At 45.7% G+C, this 26,597-nt stretch overlaps 2 protein-coding genes across 2 annotated transcripts in view; one reads left to right on the plus strand and one right to left on the minus strand.

Moving 5' to 3' along the window:
- Positions 1–26,597, plus strand: part of LOC127396386 (ubiquitin-conjugating enzyme E2 R2) — a 56,428-nt gene that overhangs the window by 12,839 nt on the left and 16,992 nt on the right. Inside the window, exon 2 of the mRNA XM_051644009.1 lies at positions 15,759–15,845. Coding sequence (XP_051499969.1) covers positions 15,759–15,845 — 87 coding nt within the window. The remainder of the gene's footprint in view (positions 1–15,758; positions 15,846–26,597) is intronic.
- On the minus strand, positions 12,293–25,015 carry LOC127396381 (uncharacterized). Its single transcript, XM_051643994.1, has 2 exons — positions 22,991–25,015; positions 12,293–12,788 (listed from the first exon to the last, which is right to left on the minus strand). Exon 1 carries the CDS (start codon positions 24,894–24,896, stop codon positions 23,178–23,180), a length of 1,719 nt encoding a protein of 572 aa, XP_051499954.1. The 5' UTR covers positions 24,897–25,015; the 3' UTR covers positions 12,293–12,788; positions 22,991–23,177.

Raw genomic sequence — 26,597 nt, forward strand, 5'->3', positions numbered from 1 at the left:
ATACTGTGGCGCCCAAAACTGCACGTGGTGCTCAAGGTGCAGCCTCATCAAGGCCGAGTAGAGGGGCAGGATCACCTCCCTGGTCCTACTGGTCACGCTATTCCTGATTATGTTGGCCTTCTTGGCCACCTGGGCACACTGCTGACTCATATTCAGTTGCTGTCAATCAGCACCCCCAGGTCCCTCTCTGCTGGGCAACTCTCCAGCCACTCCTCCCCAAGCCTGTAGCGCTGCCAGGGTTTGTTGTGGCCAAAGTGCAGGACCTGACATTCGGCCTTGGCCCAACGATCGAGCCTGCCTATATCCCTCTGCAGAGCCTCCCTGCCCTCAAGCAGATCAACGCTTCCACTCAGCTTGGTGTCATCTGCAAACTTACTGAGGGTGCACTCTATCCAAGTCATCAATAAAGATGTTAAATAGGAGTGGCCCCAGCACTGAGCCCTGGGGAACACCACTCATGACCAGCTGCCAACCAGATTTAACTCCATTCAACACAACTCTTTGGACCCGACCATCCAACCAGTTTTTTTATCTAGCAAAGGATGTGCACATCCAAGCCACGAGCAGCCAGCTTCTCTAGGAGAATGCTGTGGGAAACCTTGTCAAAGGCCTTGCTAAAGTCAAGGTAGACAACATCCACCGCCCTTCCCTCATCCAATAAGTGTGTTACCCTGTCATAGAAGGACATCAGGTTAGTCAAACAGGATCTGCCCTTCATGAACCCATGCTGACTGGGCCTGATCACCTGGTCGTTCTGCATGCACTGCATAATGGTACTCAGGATGATCTGCTCCATCAGTTTCCCTAGTACTGAAGTCAGACTAACAGGTCTGTAGTTTCCCAGATCATCCTTCCATCCCTTCTTGTATATGGGAGTAAAGTTGGCTGATTTCCAATCTGCTGGTACCTCTCCAGTCAGCCAGGACTGCTGGTAAATGATAGAAAGTGTCTTGGTGAGCACCCCTGCCAGCTCTTTCAGCACTCTTGAGTGCACCCCATCCAGCCCCATAGATCTGTGCACATCTATGTGGTGTAGCAAAGAAGACTGAGGAGAGACCTCATTAATGCCTACAAGTATCTAAAGGGTGGGTGCAAGAGGATGGAGCCAGACTCTTTTCAGTAGTTCCTAGTTACAGGACAAGGGGCAACGGGTACAAGCTAGAACATGGGAAGTTCCATTTAAATATGAGAAAATACTTCTTTACTATGAGGGTGAGCACTGGAACAGGCTGCCCAGGGAGGTTGTGGAGTCCCCTTCTCTGGAGATATTCAAAACCCATCTGGATGCAGCCCTGAGTAATGTGCTCTAGGTGATCCTGCTTTAGTGGGAATGTTGGACTAGATGATCTCTAGAGGTCCCTTCCAACTCTGACAATTCTGTGATTCAGTGACCCTTGTGATCCCTCAGATTTATACTGAGTATGATGTGTATGAGATGGAACACTGGTTAGTTTTGGTCACCTTTCTGGTCTGTTCCTCCCTGCAGGAAGATTGCAGGTGTGACCCCTTTACTCCCTTCTGGTTCATGAGCATAAGATGTCTTTCAGAACCAAGCAGTGGCCTTGGTTCTGCATACCATTCTCCAGCAGGTACTATAAATATAGAGTGTTACCAGTCCTAGAAGCAGACACTGACTGAAAAACATGCTGTTAATTTAAATAAGTGCAGTTACTTAGAAGAGACTTAACTGAAAAATAAAATTACTAAAATAAAATTGGTTCTATTCTTTCTCAAACCAGTACAATATGTTTGTGGTGATAATAATGAACTAGAAGTTAATAGACTTTAAATTCCTTCAGCAGCAGTGTGGCCAAGAGATGAGGAGTTTTAGCATCAAGAAATCTGTAGGGTACCCTGTTTGGGAGGGAGAAATCTTTGTTGAGCAACGTTTTTTCACTTCCTACAATTCTAAATCGAACTTGAAACAAAAGCATATATACATCAGTGTGGCTGCTTCATACACAGTTTGCAAGATTGGAGAAACTGCATAATAATACCTGCTCTCAGGCTTGCCAAATGGAGTGCAAACAGGCCTGCTTCCAGTTGATACTGTCAAAATTCATGCTCTGTAAAATATACTGGAAGATACTGCTCTAGCGTCTGTAAAATTGCTCAGAGGATGTTTCTGCAGTGCAGATCTTAAACATCCTTGCTTTCTGTGTACATAGACACTGTTTACTTTAAAATATTGGTCTATCTGTGTCAGCATGGAACTTGGTGCATAAATCAGGTACAAACACTGCTCCATGTTCTAGGAAGCTTTCAAAACTCTATTTGGTTTATGTGCTAAATGTTATCTACAAGCTTAAGAGGACAAGAAGCAAGCTGGTTCCCTTATTTGAGTCAAGGTAAGGTAAAAATTGTAGGTAGAGCACTATTTAAATAAACCTACTTGGTACTTTGGTACCTACTTGGTGTTTGTATGGCTTTCAGATGCTGATCACTGGTAACCTAACTAGGAGTAGTGTATCTGTAGGCTAGTGTGAATACCAGCAAGGCTGTTAGTTTATACTTGAACGTTCGGTCATAATCATATCTCCTTTATCACCACTAGAGGCTTCTCCAAGTCATGCTTTGGATATGTTTCTGTGTCAAAAAGTAGCTCATGCTTTAAGTAGCATGCAGATGTCTGAATCTGTCAGTGTAACACTGATACCCATGATACACATGAAGACCTATTGGAAGGTTATTTTCTTATTATCTGTTTCTCTAGCATTCAGTTAGTGTTCTTAAACTTCAAGACCTTAAAAAGGAGGGGTGAAGCTGAAAAATAAGTTATCCAAAATTCACCAGAAGATAGATACCAGAAGGATCTAAGTAGGAAGTGATGTCTCTCAGTAGAAAAACTGCTCTATCTTGAAGTTCTCTACTTTTTAAACTTTTTTTTTTCTTGAGGTATCTTCATTCACACTCCAGTTCTCACTAAAAGCAGACTGTTGATTTACCATAGATCTTGTCTTCTCTTCCCTGGTATGCCACTTAGGGGTAGTCTCTTATCTGTCACACAAATTTCTTCTTAAGTCAGATCTGCCTTTTCAAATCAAGAATAATATCTATGTTGTGTTTAAATACAGGAAGAAAAATTAAATTAGTTTTAATTCTCCCCACCAGTTCCTTTCTTGGTACTGGTAGGCAATACTACATAGTATTAGAGCCCTTTGGATGGTTGCACTCAAAGAGTTGTGGTCAATGGCTCAATGTCCAAGTGGAGATCAGCAATGAGTGGTGTTCCCCAAGGGTGGGTACTGAGACCAGTGCTGTTTAACATCTTTGTTGGTGACATGGACAGGGACTGAATGCAAATGCACCCTCAGCAAGTTTACTGACAGCACCAAACTGTGAGGTGAGGTCAACACACTTGTAGGAAGGGCTGCCATTCTAAGGGATCTTGACAGGGTGGAGAGGTGGGCCTGTGCAGACTGCATCAAGTTCAACAAGGCCAAGTGCAAGGACCTGCACCTGGGTTGGGGCAACCCCAAGCACAAATACAGGCTGGGGGGAGAATGGATTGAGAAAAGCCCTGAGAAGAAGGACTTGGGGATGTTGGTTGATGAGAAGCTCAACATGATCCAGCAATGTGCAATTGCAGCCCAGAAAGCCAACTGTGTCCTCGGCTGCATCACCAGCAGCGTGGCCAGCAGGTCAAGGGAGGTGATTCTCTACTCCATTCTGGTGAGGTGCCACCTGGATTACTGTGTCCAGTTCTGAAGCCCCCAACACAAGAAGGATATGGAGGTCTTGGAGCAAGTCCGGAAGAAGCCACGGGGATGATGAGAGCGCTGGAGCAGCTCTGCTCTGGAGACAGGCTGAGAGAGTTGGGGTTGTTCAGCCTGGAGAAGAGAATCACAGAATGTCTTTGGTTGGAAGAGACCTCCAAGATCATCTAGTCCAACCTTAGACCTAACACCGCAAGCTCACCACTAAACCATGTCCCTAAGTACCAGGTCCACATGCCATTTAAATGCCTCCAGAGATGGTGACTCCACCACTGCCCTGGGCAAACTATTCCAATGCCTGACAACCCTTTCGGTGAAGAAATGCTTCCTAATATCTAACCAAAACCTCCCCTGGCACATCTTGCATCCATTCCCTCTGGTCCCGTCACACATCACCAGGGAGAAGAGGCTGTCCCCCTCATCACTCCAGCCTCCTTTCAGGTACTTGTAAAGAGCAATGAGGTCTCCCTTCAGCTTCCTCCAGACTAAACAACCCCAGTTCCCTCAGCCGCTCCTCATAGGGCTTATGCTCTAGGCCCTTCACAATCCTCATTGCCCTTTTCTGGACATGCTCCAGCACTTCTATGTCCTTCTTATAGTGAGGGGCCCAGAACTGAACACAATATTCAAGGTGTGGCCTCACAAGTGCCGAGTACAGGGGGACGATCACCTCCCTATTCCTACTGGTCACAGTGTTCCTAATACAAGCCAGGATGCCACTGGCCTTCTTAGCCACCTGCACACACTGCTGACTCATATCTAGTTGACTGTCAATCAACACCCCCAGGTCCCTTTCCAACCACATATCACCAAGTCTGTAGCTTACCATGGGGTTGTTATGACCCAAGTGCAGGACCTGGCACTTGGCCTTGTTGAACCCCATACAATTAACCTTGGCTCACTGATCTAACCTGTCTAGGTCCCACTGTAGAGCTTCACTACCCTCTAGCAGATCAGCACACCCACCTAGCTTGGTGTCATCTGCAAACTTACTGAGGGTGCACTCAGTCCCCTCATCCAGATTGTTAACAAAGATATTAAAGAGAACAGACCACAGTATTGAACCCTGGGGAACACCACTTGTGACCGGACACTAGCCAGATTTAACTCTGTTAACTACCACTCTTTGAGCCTGGCCATCCAGCCAGGTTTTATCCAGCGCACAGTGTATTTATCCAAGCCCAATGCCACAAGTTTCTGAAGGAGAATGCTGTGGGAGACAATGTCAAAGGCTTTGCTCAAGTCCAAATAGACAATGTCCACAGCTTTTCCCTCATCCACTAGGTTGATCACCTTGTTGTAGGAGATCAGGCTCCTGGGAGACCTTAGAGCACCTTCCAGTACCTGAAGGGGCTACAGAAAACTTGGAGAGGGACTTTTTACAAGGGCATGGAGTGATAAGATGAGGGGTAATGGCTTCAAACTGGAAGAGAGGAGATTGGATGTTAGGAATAAATTATTTAGTGTAAGGGTGGTGAAACACTGGCCCAGGTTTCCTAGAGGAGTTGTGGCTGCCCCATCCCTGGAAGTGTTGAAGGGCAGGTTGGATGGGGCTTGGAGCAACCTGCTCTAGTTGGAGATGTCCCTGATCATGACAGAGAGGTTGGAACTAGATGATATTTAAGGTCCCTTCCAACCCAAACCATTCTATGATTCTATTTAAGGGTTACTTTTAGTCACACAATTGTACAAGTTTCCTCTGACTTTCCTACAAGATCCAACTTTCTCTGTTCAAATGATCAGGTCCCTTGCTTGTATTCTCATCTTATATTTGTTTCATTAAACTTCTCTCTTTACCTGCAGTAGTCTGAAGTGGTTCTTCCTGATGGCTACTCTTACCCTATATGCCTTTAAACTTAACATAAATGGTTACAATTAAGTAGATACAAGCTTGAATTTCAAGGATATACCAAGCTTAGCTCGATTGGACTGGTTCTGCTTTTATCAGAAGTATAAAGGGTATCTTAAATATCTGTGCTACACTGCAGAGGAATCAACCTGTTTTGAACCCTTTTGATGGCTCTTTCAGGAGATATTTCAGCAAACTGAGGATTCTGGTTTTATCTAGATGTCATATTAGTCATTGACATGGCAACTAATCGGAACAGGTGTCCCAAACAGGATGGGATGGCAGACAAGATGTATATGCACAGGTCAAAATTTATTGCATATAACACTGGGGTCTTAACTCCTTAAAGTAGAAGGCACAAGCACAGTCAAATTGTAGGGAAATTGGGAGATTGGAACAGAAGTTGAAGTTTGAATGCAAAAGGTATCTTAACAATAAAATTTACTACTTGTAGTTAGATCAAACAATAAAGGTTAACCATTTAAATAATAGCAACTTACTTATTATCAAGTTTTATACTAGGCCTAGAACATTAATTATCAATCTTAAAGGATTCTATAATCTTCAAACCTAATGATGAAAATTACTTATATTAAGTTTACTAATAAAGACAATAAAGGAGTTAATATATCTCACCCTTGCCTGGCTGCAGCTGGGTGTCTGGGTGGATCGTAATTCTTTAGAATTAGTCTCTCTGGCAGGCATCCTCACTGGAGAGGAGAAGGTCTAGCAACCTTCTGGGAAAGTGTACGGGAAGTCTGCTGATCAAAGATGGGACCAGCCAGGCTTTTATAGAATAAAGTGGATTGAATGCTGTCATTTAACTATTTAGCCGTACCTCAAAAATCTCTCATTGGAGAATAAAAGGAAAACATTAGAAAAACCACAAAGGTTCTGTTCTCACCAAGCAAACTCTTTTGTTTATCTGTTCGTTCTTACTTTGTTTCAGGCCTAGTTGTGGCTGGGCTGGGCTCTGTGTTCTTTAACACTGGAGAGGAGCTTATGTCAACTTGGCCTCTGTTTGTACCTTTCAAGGTTGTTACCAGCTCAGAGTTTGCTAGGCCTTTCCCTTTCTCATGGGAATCTTTCCACTCCAGGCCTGGGCCTGCAAAATTGAAAGACAGAAAGCAGTTGACTCATAGAGGGAAACTGAGGCAGGCATATTGAGAGATGGAGCATCCTGCTACAACAGGTAGAAATATCACTGCTAACTTTCATTTTGGTGTTATATTTTCTCTTGTATATCCATCTGGCCTGAAAGATGTCTTTTTAAGCATTTGTGTGTTAACAATGATCAAGAATAACCATTTTGTGTATTGTTCTTGTCTAGCCATGTGTAATTAGCTTTTTAAGTTGTTATAGCAGGGAGGTGACTTCATGTTGATCTGCAGGAGACGAGGACTCTATGTGAAGGGTTTTTTTCTTCAGTAGCTGTTGCCTTAGGTCCACGTTGGAAGCATAAGGTCTATATGGTACCTAATGCAAGGAAACCTGAGATGTGGTTCAAACAACCATAGTACTTTAGAGCCACTAAAAGCCAAAGCAGTTGAATATCTTGTCTTTGTAACTACAGCAGCAGTGCTGTCTTATCTGCTTTTTTTTAAGCAGATGTTTAGTGTTAGAGCTGGTCTTCTGCCTGGTTTAATGCAGCTGTTAAACATATATTTGCAGGAGCTGGTACTGTGGCAGATTTGGGCTGGCAGCTGCTGCTTTTGCCCCCCAGCCCAGTCAAGAGTGATGTAACCCTTGGGATATAAACATGGTAATGCTGGTACACTACTGACAGTATTTTTTTTGGTTGACTAGAAACTACCTGTGTAGAAGGCACATGTTCTGCTAAGAAATCTTGTAGCTAGCTCAGTCCTGAGTTTTGTTGCCTCTTGCATTTTTTATTTCAGTTCTTGGGCTGTTTTATGACTTAGATCTCACAAAACTACATGTAAGTACAGGAATGGACTTCCTTGGTAAAACCCCAGTGGTCCAGAGGAGTCTGCAGCAACATGATACAAGCACTTGAGCTGAAGTGAATCTGCTCTGCCCTGGGTAAATATCTCTTCTGCTCCCAGTGCAGGGTGGCATGTTGTAGAGCCAGGCATTTCCTTGCTGCAGCAGCCACTCTCCTTTGCGGTGGTGTGGTGACAAGAGGCATTTGCTTGCTCTTGAAGCAATGCCATTTGTGTAACTGACTTTAAATCGTGGGCTAGGATTATTTAAGTGGATCATAAATATTTTGGTTGTGAGTGTGCTGTGGCAAATGACTTCGAGGTGAGGACTTGGTGCAGCTGTAACATCCCCACATATAGTCAGTATTGCAAGAGGGCATGTGCAAAATGTAAAGCCATGTGAGCTGCTGAATTTGTTTCATAAAGGTGAACAGAAAACCTTATTTTCCTAGCTACCTGGCACTCTGGCCTCATAAAATTCGGGTTACAGGGCAAAAGCACATGCCAATCTAAGTAAAACTGTAGTCAGATACTTAATGGTTGTCTGTTCATGTTTCTGGAAATAAAACTTCCTGTAGCTTGTCCTGTTGAACAAGGTCAGCACCCTGCATCCAAGTGGCATGGTTAGATGCTTAAGTAGAAGAGGGTGACCCAGGATTCTGCTCTTGCTGTATGTGACCTGCTTTTCGGATCTCTTCTTGCATTCTCAGTTGCATGTGAGCCTTGCTGTGGTGCAGGTGCCAGGAGATGCTTCTCTGGAGATGCCATGCTAGACTGGTGGAGCTTTTTTGGTGGGTTGAGCAGTGCCAAGGGAAAGGTCTGTGCTCCACAGTGCAGAAAGTGGTGTGCAAGTCCTCCTTTCAGAGGGGAGCATTTTTGGCACTTAATCAGTCCAGATTCAGCCCTCTTTCCTACTGGCTGGCTTTTCTGACTGCTGTGAATGGCGGGACAGCACAAAGAAGTTGATATCCAGTGCTGGGATCTCTGCAGTCTTCCCACAACTGAGTGTCTCACCCCACAGCTGGCTGCTGACCTTACAGGCGCTGGAAGGTAATGTTTGCTGTCATCGCCCATCAATATTTAGTTCATCAAGTTGCACTGAATTATTAAACAGACACAGATGATATTCAGACTTGGGAAATGCTTGTGGTAGCAAGAAATGTAGTATTAGGAACACAGATGGATCAGTTTAACTCTCAAACAAGAAAGGCAAAAAAACCTTTGGATCTTAATTGAGCAAGTATTTAAATCCCCTCCTCCCCCCGCACAGAAAGAGTAATTAAAAATCTTTGCACTGGCAAATGCAAAACAGGTCTTTTCACCTTAGCAAATGTTTTCAGCCTGTATCTGACCTAGCAAGACAGCACAATATCTTAAGTTCTAGCTTTTCAAATCTATTATGCCCTGTTGAACAACAGTTGTTGGATAGTGCTGCTTGAATTAGGACTTGGTAAATGCCTTTTGGCTTGTTTTCTGATCATTACCAGCCCAGGTAAGGCCCGGTGTTTAGATTTTTCTTGCTCAGTGTCACCGTTTGACTCAGGTCCGACAACAATGCTCTCGATCCCCTCCCCCCCCCACCCAGTCAGGGAAGGAGAGAGAGAAAAGGAGAGAGACTTGGCTGGATTGAAAACTAAACTACACAGCTTTAATTAAAACACTAATGAATCACACAAGAAAATATATACAATTATATTCAGATATATTCAGATATGGGCAAAAGCCTCTCGCCTCCCCCCACCCCCAGCAACTCCCACAGCACTCCCCTGAACTGGGAAGAGTCCCGAGAAATCCCGGAGCCGCTGCTGGAGAAAGCGGAGAGTTATGAGGGTCAGGAGAGCTCGAGCCTAAGGGTCGGCGGTGATGGATGAGCAGAGTCCTCCCCGGATGCCGGCCATAGACGGAAGAGAGTGGCGAGAAGAAGGAGGAAGCTGTCTTCTAAGATCTCTGTCCTTCCTCTGAGCTTACGTAGATATATGGAATGGAATATCTTTGGCCAGTTTTGCTGTCTGTCTAACTCAGCCTCCCACGGGGGGGTCAGAGATCTACCCATAGTGTCTGAGCCGGCAGAGTGAAGGTGTAACCTTGAAACCTCAGTAGTTAGAAAAACATTCCACTGTCTTATCAGCCTAGCAGAACACACAGTTGCTAGCTAAAAGAAAGCTTACTGAAGGAAGAAAAAAATCAGTGAAAAGAAAAATTGGCTTAATCCTGGCTCAAACCAGGACATTCCACCCCTTATTCCGTACCATATATTACATACAGGCTCTATACTTTATCAGCTGTCAAATTAAGGATTCTCTCCCAAAGTCAGATTACCTTGAGGTACAAAGTGTACTTCACCATTCTCCATCATCACACACCAGGTATGTCCAGGCCCCTGAGCAAAAGCAATACCCCTGACAGGTTTACCTTTGCCTGAAGCAGGATAGACCCAAACACTCTTACCCAGCAGGTTTCTTTCACATACCACAGGGACTTTATCCCCATCTGTAGTATGCAAAAGGTCTGACTGGGCAGGACCAGCCCGATTGATGGATCCCCTGGTATTAACTAACCAGGTGGCCTTTGCCAAATTTTTATCCCAGTTTTTGAAAGTTCCACCACCCATTGCCTTTAGGGTAGCCTTCAACAGACCATTGTACCTTTCAACTTTCCCTGAGGCCTGTGCATAGTATGGGATATGGTAGATCCATTCAATGCCATGCTCTTTAGCCCAATCAGTAACAAGACTGTTTTTGAAATGAGTCCCATTGTCTGACTCAATTCTCTCTGGAGTACCGTGTCTCCACAAAATTTTCTTTTCAAGACCCAGAATAGTATTCCTTTCTGTGGCATGAGGCACAGGATATGTCTCCAACCATCCTGTACTTGTTTCCACCATTGTAAGTACATAGCGCTTACCCTGGCGGCTCTGAGGAAGTGTGATGTAGTCAATTTGCCAGGCCTCTCCAAATCTGTACTTTGACCACCTCCCCTCATACCACAAAGGTTTCAACCGTTTTGCCTGCTTAATTGCAGCACATGTCTCACAGTCATGGATCACCTGTGCAATAGTGTCCATGGTTACGTCCACCCCTCGGTCACGAGCCCATTTGTATGTTGCATCTCTGCCCTGATGACCTGAAGCATCATGGGCCCACCGAGCCAGAAAAAGCTCACCCTTGTGTTCCCAGTCTAAGTCTACTTGGAACACTTGGGCAGCCTCATCTGCTCGTTGGTTGTGTCGATGTTCCTCAGTGGCTCGACTCAGAGGCACGTGTGCATCCACATGACGCACTTTTACCTCCAGTTTCTCTATCCGAGCTGCAATGTCTTTCCACAGGTCAGCAACCCAAATAGGTTTACCCTTTCGCTGCCAGTTGTTCTGCTGCCACTGTTTTAGCCAACCCCACAAGGCATTTGCTGCCATCCACGAGTCAGTGTAGAGGTAGAGTCTCGGCCACCCCTCTCGCTCAGCAATGTCCAAAGCCAGCTGGATGGCTTTTACCTCTGCAAACTGACTTGATTCACCTTCTCCTTCAGCTGCTTGTGCAACCAGTCGTGTAGGACTCCACACGGCAGCTTTCCACTTCCGTCGGTTCCCTACAAGACGACAGGAGCCATCAGTGAAAAGAGCAAATTGTTTCTCAGTCTCTGGTAGATGATCATATGGTGGAGCTTCTTGAGCTCGTCTCACCATTTCTTGTGGTGGCATTCCATAGTGGATGCCTTCTGGCCAGTTTGTAATTGCTTCCACAATACCTGGACGATTAGGTTTCCCTATCCGGGCTCTTTGGGTGATCAAAGCAGTCCATTTACTCCAAGTCACATCGGTGGCATGATGGACAGGAGAAAGGTTATTCTGGAACATGAATCTCAGCACCGGTAGCCTGGGCGCCAGAAAGAGCTGTGCTTCAGTGCCAATCACTTCTGAAGCGGCTCTAACTCCTTCATATGCTGCAAGTATCTCCTTCTCAGTTGTTGTGTAGTTGGCCTCGGAACCTCTGTAGCTCCGGCTCCAGAATCCCAGGGGTCGACCTCGAGTCTCCCCTGGTGCTTTCTGCCAGAGGCTCCAGTTGGGACCATTGTGTCCGGCTGCAGTGTAGAGCACGTTCTTGATGTCTGGCCCTGTTCTAACTGGTCCAAGGGCCATTGCCTGCGCAATCTCCTTCTTGATCTGCTCAAAAGCTTTCTGTTGGTCAGGACCCCATTTGAAATCATTCTTCTTTCTGGTCACCTCATAGAGAGGTTTCACAATTTCACTGTAACATGGAATATGCATTCTCCAGAAACCAACAGTCCCTAAAAAGGTTTGAGTGTCCTTTTTAGTTGATGGTGGGGCCATAGCTGTTACTTTGTTAATCACATCCATTGGGATCTGGCGACGACCATCTTGCCACTTGATTCCCAGGAACTGGATCTCTCGCGAAGGTCCCTTGACCTTGCCTCTTTTTACAGCAAAACCAGCATCCAGAAGAATTTGGATGATCTTTTTACCTTTCTCAAAAACTTCTTCTGATGTGTCACCCCACACAATGATGTCATCAATATACTGCAGGTGTTCTGGAGCTCCACCCTTCTCCAGTGCAGCATGGATCAGTCCATGGCAAATGGTTGAGCTGTGTTTCCACCCCTGGGGCAGTCGATTCCAGGTGTACTGGACTCCCCTCCAGGTGAAAGCAAACTGTGGCCTGCACTCTGCTGCTATGGGAATAGAGAAGAATGCATGAGCAATGTCAATAGTGGCATACCACCTGGCTGCTTTTGACTCCAACTCATACTGAAGCTCTAGCATGTCCGGTACAGCAGCGCTAAGTGGTGGTGTCACCTCATTCAGGCCACGATAGTCCACTGTCAGCCTCCACTCGCCATCAGGCTTTCGCACTGGCCAGATAGGACTATTGAAGGGTGAATGAGTCCTGCTAATCACACCTTGGCTTTCCAATTGCCGAATCAGCTTATGAATGGGGATCACAGAGTCTCTGTTGGTGCGATACTGTCGTCTATGCACTGTTGAAGTGGCAATTGGCACCTGTTGGTCTTCAACCTCCAGCAACCCTACTACAGAAGGGTCATCTGAAAGGCCAGACAAAGTACGCAGCTGTTCAGTGTCCTCAGTCTCTACAGCTGCTATACCAAAGGCCCACCGGTACCCTTTCGGGTCACGGAAGTATCCTTTCCTGAGATAGTCTATGCCAAGGATGCACGGAGCACCTGGGCCAGTCACTATAGGGTGCATTTGCCACTCCTTACCAGTGAGGCTCACACCGGCCTCCACAACAGTCAGTTGTTGAGAACCTCCTGTCACTCCAGAGATAGTGACAGAGTCTGTTCCCTTATGATTTGACGGCACCAGTGTGCACTGTGCACCTGTGTCCACCAAAGCTTTATATCTTTGTGGTTCTGATGTGCCAGGCCACCGAATCCACACAGTCCAATAAACTCGGTTGTCCCTCTCCTCCTCCTGGCTGGAGGCAGGGCATCCCTAGGGTTGAGCACTAGAGCTCGATGAACCATCCTGGTTGTTGACTGGTGCAACCTTCTTCTTGGAAGAACCATCTCCTGGCTTTGTTCTGTTTAGAAGATCTTGCACACGCAACTGGAGCATATCAGTGGGTTTCTTGTCCCAGACTCTCATGTCCTCTCTAAAATGATTTTTCAAGAGAGACCACAGGTGGCGTCGCAGTGAGTCCTGTCTTCCTCGCTGCTGTCTCGTAGCAGGACGTCTCTTCTTAATGGCTGCAACACGTGACCAGTTGTCTCTAGGAAGAGTCTGGAGTTTACTTCCCCATCCATTTGGCATCTTATACTTCCTGTCAACCATTTTCTTAACGGCTGAGGTTTGGAAGTAAAGGGAATCAGAGAGGATGTCTCCATACTGTCGTGCTTTAACAGTTACCTCACGTACAGTTGGTCTTTCGTAACCTTCAAAACATCCCATGAAGGAGAATATATGGGCATGCGCTGCTGGTACAGCTTGAACAAACTTCCGGAACATTTGTGTGTCACACTCAACATCATCAGGATCTGTGATTCCATCGTTATTATAGATCACTTCTCGCACAGCAATCTCTCTCAAGTAGGTGATGGCTTTCTCGAGAGTGGGTGTTCTGCTTCGGCGCCATCCGATGTCACCCTTGTGGGGGTATCTCTCTCTCACAGCTGAAAGAAGTCGGTCCCACAGGGTAGTAGTTCCTGTCTTACTACTAAGTGCTCTGTCAATACCAGCATCTCTGGCCAGGGATCCCAACTGCTTGGCTTCTCTCTCATCCACATTGTAGGTCTCAGCACCACTATCAAAGCATCGGAGCAGCCAAGGAAGGATTCCCTCACCATCAATGCGGGTCAAGTCCTTTCTCATGAGGCGCAGTTCTTTCATAGAGAAAGGGTGGGCAAGGTCATCGTCGTCATCTGATTGAGGAGGACCTGCTGTTCTTTTATTTGCTTGAGAGTGGCTTGGTTTTTTATCTGTCTGAGAGTGGCCTGGTTTTTTATCTGTCTGAGAGGTACCTGCTCCATCATCTGATTTAGAATCCTTCCCTTCCTCACCATCAGCCTCTGTCTGAGAGGTACCTGCTCCATCAACTGTATTAGGATCCTCTTCTTCCTCACCCTCACTTTCTGCTGCTTTTGTCTTTGCCTTGCTCCTAGTCACAGGGTTAACTAGCTTGGTTCGCGATGGATCAGGCTTTTTCTTTGTAGAAGCAGTTGTTTTTGTAGCAGCAGGAGTGGTGGTATTGGCAGCAGTGGTGTTGGCAGCAGCAGTGGCAGCAACATTGCCTGTGGGGGAATGGCAGTGAGCAGAACAACATCTGGCCCTACGCATCCACAATATATTATAAACATTCAGCAAAAACATCCCCACTGCAACCATGCTATTCACGTCAAGAGCTGGGAGATTCAGCTTGAGAGAATATGGAGAGGTAAAATTGAACCAGCTATTGCTGTTACCAACATGGACCGTTCTATTCACTTTAGGAGTTGTACCAGTAGGACTAGCAGTGTAACTGTACATATACAGTGACCCCATAGAGAACAGTATCATCATCCCTAGGATCACTAGGCTGGTAATGATACGGTTGACTATGGCTACAGTTCTGTCAATAAACCACAAAAGAATCACAAGAGCAGCTACAAAGCGCAGAATGCCCTCAGCTACATACCACATGTACAATTGCAGGTTTGGAAAAAGATCCAATAGATTCATTGCAGCAAGTGTCTGTTCAGTTTTCAATCCGTCAGGACACTCAGCAGAATTATTGCTCATTGCTATCTGAGGGATTCCTCCCCTCAGAGATGGAATTTTGGACACTCCCAATTGATGAAAATGTGTAATCTGGGCTTAAAATCAAGCCCCACGTTGGGCGCCAATTAAATTGTTGTCATCGTTTGACTCAGGTCCGACAACAATGCTCTCGATCCCCTCCCCCCCCAACCAATCAGGGAAGGAGAGAGAGAAAAGGAGAGAGACTTGGCCGGATTGAAAACTAAACTACACAGCTTTAATTAAAACACTAATGAATCACACAAGAAAATATATACAATTATATACAGATATATTCAGATATGGGCAAAAGCCTCTCGCCTCCCCCCACCCCCAGCAACTCCCACAGCACTCCCCTGAACTGGGAAGAGTCCCGAGAAATCCCGGAGCCGCTGCTGGAGAAAGCGGAGAGTTATGAGGGTCAGGAGAGCTCGAGCCTAAGGGTCGGCGGTGATGGATGAGCAGAGTCCTCCCCGGACGCCGGCCATGGACGGAAGAGAGCGGCGAGAAGAAGGAGGAAGCTGTCTTCTAAGATCTCTGTCCTTCCTCTGAGCTTACATAGATATATGGAATGGAATATCTTTGGCCAGTTTTGCTGTCTGTCTAACTCAGCCTCCCACGGGGGGGTCAGAGATCTCCCCATAGTGTCTGAGCCGGCAGAGTGAAGGTGTAACCTTGAAACCTCAGTAGTTAGAAAAACATTCCACTGTCTTATCAGCCTAGCAGAACACACAGTTGCTAGCTAAAAGAAAGCTTACTGAAGGAAGAAAAAATCAGTGAAAAGAAAAATTGGCTTAATCCTGGCTCAAACCAGGACACTCAGTTAGTGTTTTGCTCATAAGAAATTTTGTAGAGTTATACTGTGTGTCCACATGGGCACTGATATATAAAATAAATTATTTAATGGAATTAATGGCAATTGTTTTTTCCAGGCTTTCACCATAATGGTTGCTTATTGATCTCTTTGTTTTGTTTCATTACTAAAATATTTTGCTTTTTTCCAGGCTCACATTAAATTTCCTATTGACTATCCGTATTCACCACCTACCTTCAGATTCCTGACCAAAATGTGGCACCCCAACATTTATGAGGTAAGGTGTTTTTTAAACTAATTCATATTTTTTTTCTCAAGCATGTGAGGTTTTCTATGTCCTTAAACTTCTGGAAGTATTGAAGGTACTAAATGTCTCTAGCCATAATTAAAGTTATGTCAATGTTTGACTCAGTTTGACAACAATGCTCTCGATCCCCTCCCCCTCCCACCCAGGTAGGGAAGGAGAGAGAGAAAAAAGAGAGAGAGACTTGGCTGGATTGAAAACTGAACCGTGCAACTTTATTTGTAATACTAATACGTGATATAAGAGTGTATATATATATATATATAGTGATTATACAAAGGTGTGGTAGAAGCCTCTTGCCTCCCCCCACCCCCAGCAACTCCCACAGCACTTCCCTCAGACGAGACAATTCCGAGGAATCCCGAAGCTGCTCCTGGAGAAAGGCAGAGAGTTACGAGGGTCAGGAGGGCTTGAGGTCGATGGGTCGACGATGATGGGCAGATGGTGTTTTCCCAGACGCCAGCCACGAACGGAAGAGGGAGAGAGAGAGAAGAAGGAAGGCAGACAGAGAGGCGAAGCGAAGCGGCGAGAGAGCGAAGCAGGAAGGAAGGAAGTTTTCTTCTGTCATCTCCGACCTTCCCCTGAGCCTACGTAGATATATGGAATGGAATATCTCTGGCCAGTTTTGCTGTTCCTCTAACCCAGCCTCCCACGGGGGGGGCCACAAATCCCCCTGTAGTGTCTGAGCCGGCAGAGCAAAGGCACAACCTTGAGAGCCCAGCAATTACAAAAACATTCCAGTGTCTTATCAACCTAGCAGAACACGCAGTTGCTAGTTGAAGAAAGCTCACTGAAATAAAAAAAAAGATCAGCAAAAGAAAAACTGGCTTCATCCTGGCTCAAACCAGGACAAGTTATTAGTTGTTTGTGTTTAAATATCAGCTTCATGGTTGCAGAGTTAAATCTAAATGTTGTAGGAAATGCTGTTCCTGTAGGTGGGGATGAAGCCTTTCTCTTACCTGCAAGTGTGGCAGGCAGCCCCAGCCAAAGCACTGTGCCATGAGCAATGGCAATTTTAGGGCTGGTGTGTGGGGTCTTGCCCTACTGTGATACTTAGGCAACTAATTGTTGTTTGTACACCTTTCAAGTAAATTTTTAGTTTGAGTATATCTTACAAAATTGTATGATAAGACAAGAAATAGTGGGAAACTGTCTTTCCCAGCAGTCAGCCTATGATGAAGGGGTTTGGACTTGGGGTGCTCTGACTGCAGAAAGAACCAGAGCTAGAGACCAGCTTCTGGGGGAGTCATGGGCAGCCCAGTCACCCTGGGATCAGAGCAAACAGTTGCCTTTGAGCTTAATGTCTGCTAGGCAATTTGAAATGGCCGTTAGTTCAGTGCATGTATGAGTCATATTCCGAGCATAACACTGCGCTATCAAGTCAATGATTGGATCGTGGTATAACTACATAGCATGTCCAGAAGGGGAATGATTTTATATCAATGCTTTTTAGAAAGCAGTACTCCCTAGTTTGAAAGCATTGTCTTAATGATGCTGAGCACAGGCTGTTTGGAGAGATTTAAGGTAAAGTCATCATGGATCAAAGTACAGGGGGAAGTGCATCTCAGCATGGTGTGGTGCTCTGCTGATGGACTAGTTCGGGGGTGACAGTGGCCCAGCTTTGTTAATATGGCAGTGCTCAGGCTAACCTCTGCTGTTGCTGGGGCATAGCGTATGTTGTCCTGCATCTGGTGTGAATGGACTATGTTGTGTTTCTTGCTGGGCTTTCATCTGTCAAGTGACCTTTAAGGTTTATCCTGGAGCCTGGTTGAGTTGAACTGTTGTGTTAGAGCTCATGGGAGCAGCAGCTTGAGACAGAGTTTAATAGTGCTCCTGCAAAGACTGTGAGAAGCAGCATTTAATTTCATACAATTGGTTCAAAATTTCTAAATTTCATAGAGCTGTATTTGAAAGTTGAAGGCCTGTTTTGGCTCAAAACTTGACTTAAGCTTTTAGTGGGGGACGGTCAAATCCTTGCTAAACTTTTGGATATCCTAGCTAAGTGTCAGCCTGCTAGGACTACTACTGGTTGAATGAATAGTTTGTGAGGAGCTGAAGGCCTTTAAAAAATGTTCCTGTTGGTGCAGCTCTGTCACCTTATCACAGGTCTTCCTATGAGAGGTTCTGCAGGCTTCCTTTGGGGCCTCTTCAAAACAGGACTGTCACTTCTCTTCCTTACTACAAACGATGGCTTCAGTTGATGCCTTGAGCTTGGAAGGCCCTTTTCTAACAAGTTGCTGCTGCTTAAATGCCCAACCTGAATGAGTGTGCTTCAAATGTCATGGTGAAAATGGCACTGATGGATTAATAATAATAATAATAATAATAATAATAATAATAACAATAATAACTATTATTATTACTACTACTTGATGCTAAGGAGGATTGCCCTAAGCCCAGGAACATCCTCAAATCAGTTATCTGACAGTCTTCTGACTTGAATTTTGGACTTGGCATTGAATCTTACATGTAGCCAAGGATTATTTTTCTCTTTAAGGCTCTGTTTCAGTTACATGGGTGTTTGATCTATAAATAAAGACAACTTTGAGACCTGCAGATTACTGCACATCCATACTGTGGATGTTGATTCTCAATCCAGAAATTCTCATGCGAGGTGAGTGGGAAATAGTTATTAAAATGGCACGTACAAAATCAATCTTGGAAAGGACCTCTCCCAATCCTGGTGGGAAAGATGAAAAAATTTGCTCTAGAAATAACTGAAGGTGGGAGGAGAAACTAATCCAAAACTTGATGGGTGTATTTTGGGGTTACTCTTCAAATACGCTCTCAGCTTTGTACTTTGTGTTTATAGTAGTATTTCTTGGAGCTGAGGGAATCTTAAGTAGCTTGAAAGATGTTTTGGAAACAATATTTAAGCAATGAAGATGAGGCACTAGGATAGCTCCAAATGAAACAAAGGACTTGAGGTTTGAGTGTTTGTCAGGAGAAGGGGAAAAATATTATTTCAGTGTAAGGAAGATAAAACAAAGTAGCAGTTTACAGAATCTGCTGGTGGGACCAGATGGAGAGGTTGGGGCTGACATTCCAGTTTTGAGCAATGAGACTTGAGTAACTTGTGTGTTTTTTCCATCTCCATTTTACTTGGGTCATCTAGTTGAATTCTGGTAAAACTGCATTCAAGACTTGGTTTTTATTTTTATGACATAAGTTCTCAGTCCTAATAGAAGTATAGGCTATTTCCCATTGTCAGATGTACATCCCATCCTCCTTGTTTATATACATATATATATGTATATATATACAAAAATGTATATATGGAAAGTCTCTCCCATTGACTGTAGTGATCCCTAAAACCTTGCACTGATTTAATCAGGCCCCATGACACTTTCCAGGCTATATAATTGTCACCGTTTGACTCAGGTCCGACAACAATGCTCTCGATCCCCTCCCCCCCCAACCAATCAGGGAAGGAGAGAGAGAAAAGGAGAGAGACTTGGCCGGATTGAAAACTAAACTACACAGCTTTAATTAAAACACTAATGAATCACACAAGAAAATATATACAATTATATACAGATATATTCAGATATGGGCAAAAGCCTCTCGCCTCCCCCCACCCCCAGCAACTCCCACAGCACTCCCCTGAACTGGGAAGAGTCCCGAGAAATCCCGGAGCCGCTGCTGGAGAAAGCGGAGAGTTATGAGGGTCAGGAGAGCTCGAGCCTAAGGGTCGGTGGTGACGAATGAGCAGAGTCCTCCCCGGACGCCGGCCATGGACGGAAGAGAGCAACGAGAAGAAGAAGGAAGCTGTCTTCTAAGATCTCTGTCCTTCCTCTGAGCTTACGTAGATATATGGAATGGAATATCTTTGGCCAATTTTGCTGTCTGTCTAACTCAGCCTCCCACGGGGGGGGTCAGAGATCTCCCCATAGTGTCTGAGCCGGTGGAGTGAAGGTGTAACCTTGAAGCCTCAGTAGTTAGAAAAACATTCCACTGTCTTATCAGCCTAGCAGAACACACAGTTGCTAGTTACAAGAAAGCTTACTGAGGGAAAAAAAAAATCAGTGAAAAGAAAAATTGGCTTAATCCTGGCTCAAGCCAGGACATTCCACCCCTTATTCCATACCATATATTACATACAGGCTCTATACATTACCAGCTGTCAAATTAAGGATTCTCTCCCAAAGTCAGATTACCTTGAGGTACATATTGTACTTCACCATCCTCCATCATCACACACCAGGTATGTCCAGGTCCCTGAGCAAAAGCAATACCCCTGACAGGTTTACCTTTGCCTGAAGCAGGATAGACCCAAACACTTTTACCCAGCAGGTTTCTTTCACATACCACAGGGACTTTATCCCCATCTGTAGTATGCAAAAGGTCTGACTGGGCAGGACCAGCCCGATTGATGGATCCCCTGGTATTAACCAACCAGGTGGCCTTTGCCAAATTTTTATCCCAGTTTTTGAAGGTTCCACCACCCATTGCCTTTAGGGTAGCCTTCAACAGACCATTGTACCTTTCAACTTTCCCTGAGGCCTGTGCATAGTATGGGATATGGTAGATCCATTCAATACCATGCTCTTTAGCCCAGTCAGTGACAAGACTGTTTTTGAAATGAGTCCCATTGTCTGACTCAATTCTCTCTGGAGTACCATGTCTCCACAAAATTTTCTTCTCAAGACCCAGAATAGTATTCCTGGCTGTGGCATGAGGCACAGGATATGTCTCCAACCATCCTGTACTTGTTTCCACCATTGTAAGCACATAGCGCTTACCCTGGCGGCTCTGAGGCAGTGTGATGTAGTCAATTTGCCAGGCCTCTCCAAATCTGTACTTTGACCACCTCCCCTCATACCACAAAGGTTTCAACCGTTTTGCCTGCTTAATTGCAGCACATGTCTCACAGTCATGGATCACCTGTGCAATAGTGTCCATGGTTACGTCCACCCCTCGGTCACGAGCCCATTTGTATGTTGCATCTCTGCCCTGATGACCTGAAGCATCATGGGCCCACCGAGCCAGAAAAAGCTCACCCTTGTGTTCCCAGTCTAAGTCTACTTGGAACACTTGAGCAGCCTCATCTGCTCGTTGGTTGTGTCGATGTTCCTCAGTGGCTCGACTCAGAGGCACGTGTGCATCCACATGACGCACTTTTACCTCCAGTTTCTCTATCCGAGCTGCAATGTCTTTCCACAGGTCAGCAACCCAAATAGGTTTACCCTTTCGCTGCCAGTTATTCTGCTGCCACTGTTTTAGCCAACCCCACAAGGCATTTGCTGCCATCCATGAGTCAGTGTAGAGGTAGAGTCTCGGCCACCCCTCTCGCTCAGCAATGTCCAAAGCCAGCTGGATGGCTTTTACCTCTGCAAACTGACTTGATTCACCTTCTCCTTCAGCTGCTTGTGCAACCAGTCGTGTAGGACTCCACACGGCAGCTTTCCACTTCCGGCGGTTCCCTACAAGACAACAGGAGCCATCGGTGAAAAGAGCAAATTGTTTCTCAGTCTCTGGTAGATGATCATATGGTGGAGCTTCTTGAGCTCGTCTCACCATTTCTTGTGGTGGCATTCCAAAGTGGGTGCCTTCTGGCCAGTTTGTAATTGCTTCCACAATACCTGGACGATTAGGTTTCCCTATCCGGGCTCTTTGGGTGATCAAAGCAGTCCATTTACTCCAAGTCACATCGGTGGCATGATGGACAGGAGAAAGGTTATTCTGGAACATGAATCTCAGCACTGGTAGCCTGGGCGCCAGAAAGAGCTGTGCTTCAGTGCCAATCACTTCTGAAGCGGCTCTAACTCCTTCATATGCTGCAAGTATCTCCTTCTCAGTTGTTGTGTAGTTGGCCTCGGAACCTCTGTAGCTCCGGCTCCAGAATCCCAGGGGTCGACCTCGAGTCTCCCCTGGTGCTTTCTGCCAGAGGCTCCAGTTGGGACCATTGTGTCCGGCTGCAGTGTAGAGCACGTTCTTGATGTCTGGCCCTGTTCTAACTGGTCCAAGGGCCATTGCCTGCGCAATCTCCTTCTTGATCTGCTCAAAAGCTTTCTGTTGGTCAGGACCCCATTTGAAATCATTCTTCTTTCTGGTCACCTCATAGAGAGGTTTCACAATTTCACTGTAACATGGAATATGCATTCTCCAGAAACCAACAGTCCCTAAAAAGGTTTGAGTGTCCTTTTTAGTTGATGGTGGGGCCATAGCTGTTACTTTGTTAATCACATCCATTGGGATCTGGCGACGACCATCTTGCCACTTGATTCCCAGGAACTGGATCTCTCGCGAAGGTCCCTTGACCTTGCTTCTTTTTACAGCAAAACCAGCATCCAGAAGAATTTGGATGATCTTTTTACCTTTCTCAAAAACTTCTTCTGATGTGTCACCCCACACAATGATGTCATCAATATACTGCAGGTGTTCTGGAGCTCCACCCTTCTCCAGTGCAGCATGGATCAGTCCATGGCAAATGGTTGAGCTGTGTTTCCACCCCTGGGGCAGTCGATTCCAGGTGTACTGGACTCCCCTCCAGGTGAAAGCAAACTGTGGCCTGCACTCTGGTGCTATGGGAATAGAGAAGAATGCATGAGCAATGTCAATAGTGGCATACCACCTGGCTGCTTTTGACTCCAACTCATACTGAAGCTCTAGCATGTCCGGTACAGCAGCGCTAAGTGGTGGTGTCACCTCATTCAGGCCACGATAGTCCACTGTCAGCCTCCACTCGCCATCAGGCTTTCGCACTGGCCAGATAGGACTATTGAAGGGTGAATGAGTCCTGCTAATCACACCTTGGCTTTCCAATTGCCGAATCAGCTTATGAATGGGGATCACAGAGTCTCTGTTGGTGCGATACTGTCGTCTATGCACTGTTGAAGTGGCAATTGGCACCTGTTGGTCTTCAACCTTCAGCAACCCTACTACAGAAGGGTCATCTGAAAGGCCAGACAAAGTACGCAGCTGTTCAGTGTCCTCAGTCTCTACAGCTGCTATACCAAAGGCCCACCGGTACCCTTTCGGGTCACGGAAGTATCCTTTCCTGAGATAGTCTATGCCAAGGATGCACGGAGCACCTGGGCCAGTCACTATAGGGTGCGTTTGCCACTCCTTACCAGTGAGGCTTACACCGGCCTCCACAACAGTCAGTTGTTGAGAACCTCCTGTCACTCCAGAGATAGTGACAGGGTTTGTCCCTTTATGATTCGATGGCATTAGAGTGCACTGTGCACCAGTGTCCACCAAAGCTTTATATCTTTGTGGTTCTAATGTGCCAGGCCACCGAATCCACACAGTCCAATAAACTCGGTTGTCCCTCTCCTCCTCCTGGCTGGAGGCAGGGCATCCCTAGGGTTGAGCACTAGAGCTCGATGAACCATCCTGGTTGTTGACTGGTGCAACCTTCCTCTTGGAAGAACCATCTCCTGGCTTTGTTCTGTTTAGAAGCTCTTGCACACGTAACTGGAGCATATCAGTGGGTTTCTTGTCCCAGACTCTCATGTCCTCTCTAAAATGATTTTTCAAGAGAGACCACAGGTGGCGTCGCAGTGAGTCCTGTCTTCCTTGCTGCTGTCTCGTAGCAGGACGTCTCTTCTTAATAGCTGCAACACGTGACCAGTTGTCTCTAGGAAGAGTCTGGGGTTTACTTCCCCATCCATTTGGCATCTTATACTTCCTGTCAACCATTTTCTTAACGGCTGAGGTTTGGAAGTAAAGGGAATCAGAGAGGATATCTCCGTACTGTCGTGCTTTAACAGTTACCTCACGTACAGTTGGTCTTTCGTAACCTTCAAAACATCCCATAAAGGAGAATATATGGGCATGCGCTGCTGGTACAGCCTGAACAAACTTCCGGAACATTTGTGTGTCACACTCAACATCATCAGGATCTGTGATTCCATCGTTATTATAGATCACCTCTCGCACAGCAATCTCTCTCAAGTAGGTGATGGCTTTCTCGAGAGTGGGTGTTCTGCTTCGGCGCCATCCAATGTCACCCTTGTGGGGATATCTCTCTCTCACAGCTGAAAGAAGTCGGTCCCACAGGGTAGTAGTTCCTGTCTTACTACTAAGTGCTCTGTCAATACCAGCATCTCTGGCCAGGGATCCCAACTGCTTGGCTTCTCTCTCATCCACATTGTAGGTCTCAGCACCACTATCAAAGCATCGGAGCAGCCAAGGAAGGATTCCCTCACCATCAATGCGGGTGAAGTCCTTTCTCATGAGGCGCAGTTCTTTCATAGAGAAAGGGTGGGCAAGGTCATCGTCGTCATCTGATTGAGGAGGACCTGCTGTTCTTTTATTTGCTTGAGAGTGGCTTGGTTTTTTATCTGTCTGAGAGTGGTCTGGTTTTTTATCTGTCTGAGAGGTACCTGCTCCATCATCTGTATTAGGATCCTCTTCTTCCTCACCCTCACTTTCTGCTGCTTTTGTCTTTGCCTTGCTCCTAGTCACAGGGTTAACTAGCTTGGTTCGCGATGGATCAGGCTTTTTCTTTGTAGAAGCAGTTGCTTTTGTAGCAGCAGGAGTGGTGGTATTGGCAGCAGTGGTGTTGGCAGCAGCAGTGGCAGCAACATTGCCTGTGGGGGAGTGGCAGTGAGCAGAACAACATCTGGTCCTACGCATCCACAATATATTATAAACATTCAGCAAAAACATCCCCACTGCAACCATGCTATTCACATCAAGAGCTGGGAGATTCAGCTTGAGAGAATATGGAGAGGTAAAATTGAACCAGCTATTGCTGTTATCAACATGGACCGTTCTATTCACTTTAGGAGTTGTACCAGTAGGACTAGCAGTGTAACTGTACACATACAGTGACCCCATAGAGAACAGTATCATCATCCCTAGGATCACTAGGCTGGTAATGATACGGTTGACTATGGCTACAGTTCTGTCAATAAACCACAAATGAATCACAAGAGCAGCTACAAAGTGCAGAATGCCCTCGGCTACATACCACATGTACAATTGCAGGTTTGGAAAAAGATCCAATAGATTCATTGCAGCAAGTGTCTGTTCAGTTTTCAATCCGTCAGAACACTCAGCAGAATTATTGCTCATTGCTCTCTGAGGGATTCCTCCCTTCAGAGATGGAATTTTGGACACTCCCAATTGAGGAAAATGTGTAATCTGGGCTTAAAATCAAGCCCCACGTTGGGCGCCAATTAAATTGTTGTCACCGTTTGACTCAGGTCCGACAACAATGCTCTCGATCCCCTCCCCCCCACACCCAGTCAGGGAAGGAGAGAGAGAAAAGGAGAGAGACTTGGCCGGATTGAAAACTAAACTACACAGCTTTAATTAAAACACTAATGAATCACACAAGAAAATATATACAATTATATACAGATATATTCAGATATGGGCAAAAGCCTCTCGCCTCCCCCCACCCCCAGCAACTCCCACAGCACTCCCCTGAACTGGGAAGAGTCCCGAGAAATCCCGGAGCCGCTGCTGGAGAAAGCGGAGAGTTATGAGGGTCAGGAGAGTTCGAGCCTAAGGGTCGGCGGTGACGAATGAGCAGAGTCCTCCCCGGACGCCGGCCATGGACGGAAGAGAGCAACGAGAAGAAGAAGGAAGCTGTCTTCTAAGATCTCTGTCCTTCCTCTGAGCTTACGTAGATATATGGAATGGAATATCTTTGGCCAATTTTGCTGTCTGTCTAACTCAGCCTCCCACGGGGGGGGTCAGAGATCTCCCCATAGTGTCTGAGCCGGCGGAGTGAAGGTGTAACCTTGAAGCCTCAGTAGTTAGAAAAACATTCCACTGTCTTATCAGCCTAGCAGAACACACAGTTGCTAGTTACAAGAAAGCTTACTGAGGGAAAAAAAAAATCAGTGAAAAGAAAAATTGGCTTAATCCTGGCTCAAGCCAGGACAATAATGCAGTGTGGCCTTGCTTGAATTCCTAAGCATGTAACATTGATTGTTGCAAGAAACTTCTCACATTCTTGCTTCCCTCTATATTTTCATATTGCCAAATATCTACTTGTCCACATGCTGCTTACTTGATCACATGAGGAACTTCCCCTGAGTGCAGTGATGTCTTCTCCTGGCCACCAACACTGTATTCTCCCAGGAGATGGTTAAAGGAGGTAAACTCCAGAATAGACTGTGAATATAATCTAACTTCGCCTTAAAATGATATTAAAAATATTTTCTAGATTGCACAAGCCTGTTGTAGTCCTAAAAAGGAAACTGCCTTTTAATGGCAAACTGTTCCAGCGATATAAGTGGGTGCTTAGGTATTCAGCAGCTCCAGGTGCTATGTTGCTGTTTTTCATTGTGTTCTTGGAAAAAAAAAATCTGTTTCAAAATGACAGGGGCTTGCTAAATTAGCATACCTGGCAGGTTTAGTGAGCTGCTGAAATCTGGATACTAATCACAAGCCTCCAACATTGAAGCAGGATCTCATTTGGTTATAAAATAGATGTCATTGTTAATCAAGGAGAGTTGAAATGTTTGAGAGGCCCTTCAGGTGAGCTGTAGCTCTGATCACTGGCTTGCGCTCTGTAACGGTTCAACTCAGGATTAGCAATTAAACCAATGACAACAATGCTCTCTATCCCCTCCTCCTCCCACCCATGTAGGGAAAGGAGCAAGAGAATAAGGAGAGAGGCTTCCAGATTGAAAACTAAACTAGACAGCTTTAATTAAATACTAATTATAAAAGAAATTATGTACAATTATATACAAATATGTATAAGAATGTACAAACCCCCTATCACCTCCCCCCACCCCCAGCATCTCCCAGTATACTCCC

Source organism: Apus apus (genome assembly GCF_020740795.1).
Source record: "Apus apus isolate bApuApu2 chromosome W unlocalized genomic scaffold, bApuApu2.pri.cur SUPER_W_unloc_1, whole genome shotgun sequence".
Lineage (NCBI taxonomy): Eukaryota > Metazoa > Chordata > Aves > Apodiformes > Apodidae > Apus > Apus apus.